The sequence below is a fragment of the Corvus brachyrhynchos genome, unplaced genomic scaffold (genome assembly GCF_000691975.1).
Source record: "Corvus brachyrhynchos isolate BGI_N302 unplaced genomic scaffold, ASM69197v1 scaffold255, whole genome shotgun sequence".
In the NCBI taxonomy this organism is placed as follows: domain Eukaryota; kingdom Metazoa; phylum Chordata; class Aves; order Passeriformes; family Corvidae; genus Corvus; species Corvus brachyrhynchos.
Genome location: NW_008238358.1, coordinates 9,418,556 through 9,424,390, shown reverse-complemented (window position 1 = coordinate 9,424,390; position 5,835 = coordinate 9,418,556). Strand labels below are relative to the sequence as shown.

The 5,835-nt window shown below is 44.6% G+C and overlaps 1 protein-coding gene and 1 long non-coding RNA gene across 5 annotated transcripts in view; one reads left to right on the top strand and one right to left on the bottom strand.

Moving 5' to 3' along the window:
* The window catches only part of FIGN (fidgetin, microtubule severing factor), a 107,702-nt gene that overhangs the window by 3,896 nt on the left and 97,971 nt on the right, over positions 1 to 5,835 (bottom strand). For all 3 annotated transcript variants that reach the window (XM_017735784.1, XM_017735783.1, XM_017735785.1), the window contains exon 2: positions 1 to 5,696. This exon is cut by the window's left edge and continues 3,896 nt beyond it. In XM_017735784.1, coding sequence (XP_017591273.1) covers positions 3,448 to 5,688 — 2,241 coding nt within the window. In that variant the 5' untranslated portion in view covers positions 5,689 to 5,696 and the 3' untranslated portion in view covers positions 1 to 3,447. The remainder of the gene's footprint in view (positions 5,697 to 5,835) is intronic.
* LOC108447042 overlaps positions 1,076 to 5,835 on the top strand; it is a 30,594-nt gene continuing 25,834 nt past the window's right edge. The window contains exon 1 of one of the 2 annotated variants that reach the window (XR_001862416.1): positions 1,076 to 1,150. This is a non-coding gene — a long non-coding RNA (uncharacterized LOC108447042). Of the gene's footprint in view, positions 1,151 to 2,294; positions 2,378 to 5,835 lie in introns of those variants that run through there. The other variant, XR_001862415.1, reaches the window with a different exon arrangement.

The window sequence follows — 5,835 nt, the reverse complement described above, 5'->3', positions numbered from 1 at the left end:
AAAGCCCCAGCCAAACACCTGGGCATTTCTGTGGCAGCAGCCCCCAGCTTTGCCCAATTGTAAAAGACAACAAACAGCTTTCCACCATGGAAACGTCTAAGACCAGCAAATATTTCGTCCTGAAAACACCATTAAAACGTATTTTTTCTCTCTTCTCAAAAACAATCCTACCCTTTGGGACCCGCTCAAGTTCAGGATAGTGCTTCAGTGACTAGAAGGCTGCTGAGAGGGGTGAAGGACCAGCAGCATGCCAAAACCTGCTCACTAGGGACAAAACAGGGACTGAATGTGAGAGAAGGAAGGAAAGAATAAGGACAGGACACGGCAGGGGGTTTAGCCGGCTCAGCCCTGAATTCTGTCAAAGGAGTGGCCAGAAACCAACTTGGAGAAGGGCTGAGGTGCCTCCTGTTAGCAGTTCCTGGCCAAGCTCTCACCAAATTCAACAGGCACCCTCCCAAAGCTATACCAAGGACAGCTGCTGGTAAGGAAGGATTTGGGTAACAATCTGGCTCTGTTTTCCTCTCCTTACAGCAGCCATGATAGGATGAAGTTTTCCACTTCTGCCGCCCAAAACTGAATTGAGACCTGGAGAACGTGAGCATGTGTGTGTGGAACCTGCATTTTCACACCACTTCAGTTTCTGCCTGCTTCTCACTTTGGTTAACATTTGAAAAATCCATTTCCCAGAGTGACTTTTTAGAGAGAATGACTTAAAGCTGGAAGAGAAAGGGACTGTCTATAATTCTGTTTGCTTTTGGTTTTGCTACAGGATAAAAAGAGGGGGGAAAAAACACTCAGTGCGTAGTTTTCATTTTACAAGCTGAAAAAAAATGTTAGGAATATAGTTGGGAGAAACAGTTTATCAAAACTTGTCTGAGCCTTTTAAATGAGCACAGCTCAATGGCAGATATGAAAGGCAGTGTCTAAGACAGAAATTGGGTCAGCGATCTGCAACAGTGTACTTGCCAGTGTGATCAGTGTGAACCTACAGCTAATGGGGACATCAGCATCTCCCAAATACGAGGATGGTGGAATGACCGGGGTGAAGAAGCAGCCTGTGGAGGTTTGGGGAAGCAGAAAGACTGGGTCATAACAAGGATCATAGACTGTAATTGCTGTTGAAAAGAAAAAGAAAAAACAACAAAAGCAGGTGATGTACTTAAGTCTTACTTTCTATATCCTTAATGAAAGGCACTGTTTTTAAAATGGTACTTTTATGCTTAAAACATAAAGTTTTAGATAGACAAAATGTTTGCCAGGAATCCATCTTAAATTAGATTTTGGTTTATTTGCTCTGTTTTTAGCATGTTCTATCTAAATATATATATATATATCTTAAAAGAAAAATAAAGAAAAGTAATAATCAAGAGTCATAAATTTCCAGCAATATCACAAAATCCCTCATTAGCTTTCTGAACGCTAAATGTCTCCATTGATTTAACAAAACGGACAAGGTCTGTACAATTTTTGAGAAGACAAACATGACCTAGTAACAGATTGGTATCTCTCTTCTTGGGGCTTTTCAGTGCATTTATTTAATGTTCTGGACGTACATTACTTAAGAGAAACATTAAATGCCAGTGCTTTGCAACAGTTTTGTTACTGTTTCCTTAAAGTAAACAAAAAATACATTCAAAAAAGCAAGGCTGTTTTGTTCATGTGATGGCAGAGGCTTTGGGCAGCTGCAACACACACTGCTCCTTGCTCAGAGACATTACCCAACATCAGTCAGCTGTCACCAAAAGAGTTGCACGGAAAGCATTAAAGGATAAAAAGAAGGGGGAGCTGGGTGGGGGAGAACTGAGCAAAATGCCACACATGCCAGCTAGTCTTTCCAGAAGGAAGACACCAGAATATGTATATTTGGGGGAGGAAAAAGGAGGGGGTAAAGAGCACTAACAGAGAAAAACTTGACTTCAGGGGAAAAAACAGCAGCTCTCTGAAACTTGTTTAGCAGGTTCACATTCCTAATGTAATCTGACTTGTGTTGGTGGTGTTTTTTGCCCTATTTCTTACTTTGCTTTCCAAGAGAAACGTAACAAAACTGAGGTAGAAATAATGGTGGGCACACTCCAGCCTGAAAGATTTCTTAATGGATGCTAAATGAAGATTGCATTAAGGACAATGAAGCCATACGTACACAACAAAAACTCAACTTTACAGTTTGGGAAGGGAAGTAAATGTACTTTGAGGGTTCAGTTTTGCTTTGTTATTTGTACTGTTTGTTTGGTCACAGTCCACTGCACTGCTATAAACAGCTCTGCAACCCATAGCTCTGCCAGCGACCTACACTGATTCCACTCCCTACAGCTTCACCAAAATAGCCTCAAAACTACGACTAGAGCCATGCAACAAAGGCCAGCCGTCACAGCTTAAGGTAATTTGCCTCTCAGAATCCTACCAAATCTTACGTTTGACTGTTTCAGATGCTAACATAAACCGATTAAGTGGCTCTTTCATTCATCTATGCACCTTCTAAAGACTGTATCACGTTATTATCAAGGAGCAATATGCTGAAAACTCTTACAGTTTACCAACAAGAAAAGTCATTCTGCTCTGGTTTGATGTGACAAATTGGCAAAAGAACCATTCCTGAACACTGGGAAATGCTTTTGTTTCTATTTTTAAAAACTGTAAAGCTTCAGTCATATCACGCTTTAGTTTTTTCCTGGATACATTCAAAATAATTTTCCTTGCCATATTCCAATTGTTGAGGTAAACATACATATTTAATATAAAGTAACATTGAAGCCTAGCCTATAACTCTCAGCAGTACATAGTGCTTTCAACACATTCCTTTGAGGTACTGTACAAATCACAATCACTTTCCTGAGTTTTTGCAGACAGAACATTAAAAGAAATGAACTGCAGAAATTAAGGTCCAGATTACCATTACCCTGTTTTACCTGTTCTTAGTTTAACACCACAGAACAGACAGGATTGAGGAATACTGTTGCTCTTAGAATAGCAAAAATCTGGCTCTCTGTCGCAACACAACCGTTCATCTCTTTAGTCCAATAATGTTTGAAGTTAAAGCTCTTTATATTAGCACATGCCACCAATGTAATTGTGAGGCAAACAAAAAATAAAGCACCACTTCAGGCACTTGACAGCAACTAAATCTCAAGAACAGCAGAATGGAATCAACACACAGGGTTCATGTCCTTCTGAAATCAACCCACTTGCACCTTGCTCCTTGGTGAGTATTGTCTAGCTTGAACAGAACTGAGCATCAACATGCGCTTTCTGTCACGTGTGGCTTTTTCAGATCAGCAGCTCTTGTTTGATGCACTTTTCCTTCAAGTATACCCTGGCTCTTTAGAGGCAAGGTAAATTGTAGTCTTCCCAGTACCCTTTGCAATTTTAACACTACTGAAAAGGGTTCTCTACCCCTATGTAGCAGATTCTGTGTGTGCCAACATTCATTACATTTTTTTTTAAGTAGCATCACTGACTGCAACCAAACATTTTGTTCCATTCAACATATGTATCAAGCTCTTTTTGAGATATGCTAGGCTGTATCTTGCAGAAAGCATTTTCAAAGTCTTGATATGTAACTGGCCTCAACTGGCTGGGCATAATGGCTGAAAGGTCTGTGGCTGGCATGGCATGGAGTGGGCCCACCACGGCTTCCTGACATAAGTGAGCCACATCTAGTCCAGAAAAGCCTTCTGTGCGCTGGACAAGCAGTGCAACCTCCTTGTCATTGAGACAGTAATTGTGCTGTGAGAGCAGTTGTACTATTATCTGGTGTCTCGCTGTGCTGTCAGGAAGTGGAATTAAAAGTCGTTTCATGAAGTACCTTCGAAGAGATTCATCAATTTCTTCTGGTTTACTCGTGGCGCAAATTACTACTATTTGGTCCTCAGCAGAAGTCAGTACAGTGTCCAGCTGCATAAGGAACTCGGTTCTCATCCGACTTACTGGACTATGTTCTTCACTCACTTGAGAGGAAAGGAGCATATCAATGTCACTAACAAAAATCACCGAGGGTTGGCGACACCTTGCCACGAGGAAGGAGGCATGGACAATTTTTTCTCCTTCCCCTAACCACTTTGTGACAAGGCCAGAGCCAGTGATTTTGAAAAAGGTGGCCCCCAGCTGACTAGCTATACATCTGCCCATTAATGTTTTGCCTGTTCCCCGAGGTCCAAATAAAAGGATGCTCCGAGGTAGAGCAGTCAGTCCATTGAATGCATCTGACCTCAATACTGGCCATAAAACCTCCTCCTTAATGATGGCCTTTACTAGATCTAGGCCAGCAATGTCGCTCCAGTCCACGGGAGGTCCTTGGTTGATAATCTCATTGGTAACAAGGTCAATGAGGTGTGTGTCAGTATTCTTCAGTTGCTCGTCCACAGAGTGGTTGGATGAGGTAGCTGCACGAAGTCCCGGGCCTTGCATTGGGTGAGGGAGGAGCTGCCTATGCTCGTCACCATGCTCATTCATTACTGGGGAGCTATACTTCCCAAACGAGTCACTCGATCTCGAACCCAGTGAGTTTTTAGCAGTACTATAGGATGGGGGTGTTAAAGCCCTACTGGACTGGCTACTGAATTTCCTTTGCTGTTCAGAGGACATTAGCTGCTTTGTTGGCTTAAATGCTAAGGATGATGTTTCAGCACTTCTGTCAAAACCATTCCCTCTGTTTGCATTTGAAATGCTGTTGTCTGGCATTCGATACATTGGACTCTGTGTAGATCTCTGTTGGCCATAGCTGTAATTTCCATAACTGGAGTCCATTTCTCCTTGCCCTGCCATGTAGAAAGCTTTCCTTTTGAGAGAGCTGGCTGAACTGTTTGTCAGGGCAGATGGCGCAATTGGCGTCAGACCATGGCCCTGGTAGGAGTAGCTGGGGACAGTGGTTGGGGGCAGAGGGGTTGGAGCAGGGATTCCTGAAGGCAGGTAAGCCGAGGGTGGCGGGGCACCCCCAGGGCTGTACCCAGGGCCAACAGCGGTTTGAGGAGGATAACTGGCGGAAGGGTAGCTGTAACTGGAGAGGTTGGAGGTCCCGTTGTAGCCAGGGACGAGGGCTGGTGGTGGCTGTGGTGGAGGGGGCTGTAAAAGTCCCGAGCTATGCAGGGGGGATGGATGAGGGGATGGAAGTGCAGGTGCTGGCTGGCCACTGTAACTGGTATGCAAGTACGAGCCATTGTATCCTGTGGCATATTCCTGAGATGGGAGCCCTGAATGAAGACTGGGAACGGTGTGACTTCCACAGGTGCTGCTGGAGTAACTGGGTTCAGCCAGGTTACTGGCCACCCCAGGAGAGCTCCCGATGCTGGCTGAGACATCTGCGGGAGGGAGGGCTGCACTTACCCCAGCTTTGCTGGCAGTGATGACATCTGGGACACAGTTCATGGGATACACACTCTCCGAGTTCAGGGATGGCTGCCAAGGCTCACTTTCATTCTTCCGACCATTCACCAGCCCCGAGGGAGCGTCAGAGTAATTGCTAAGAATGGGTCGCTCAGCCGGGCCTTCCAAAATACCAGAATATTTTTCTGCATACTTTTTCAGAAGGTTGGAGGCGGTGAGAGCCGAGATGTCGTCATTGGCCCAGGCGTACTGGTAGGTGCGCTGCAGGTGCCCCCGGTAGGCTTCCACCTTGTGGGCTGGGGACCGGGTGGTGGAAGTGATATCGAAGTGCTGTTCTGGCCACTGGGCATGCTCCGGCGTCCACTGCATCTTCAAGCCTAGGGCAGTAGGAAATAACACAGTTAACAGTGACCTCAGCTTTTTCCATGTGTTTTCAAATGAGTTCTCAAACATGCAGCCTGTGAACTTCTTCAGCTCTCTGAAACACCGTACTTAACACCACCAGTTGTTAGGGAA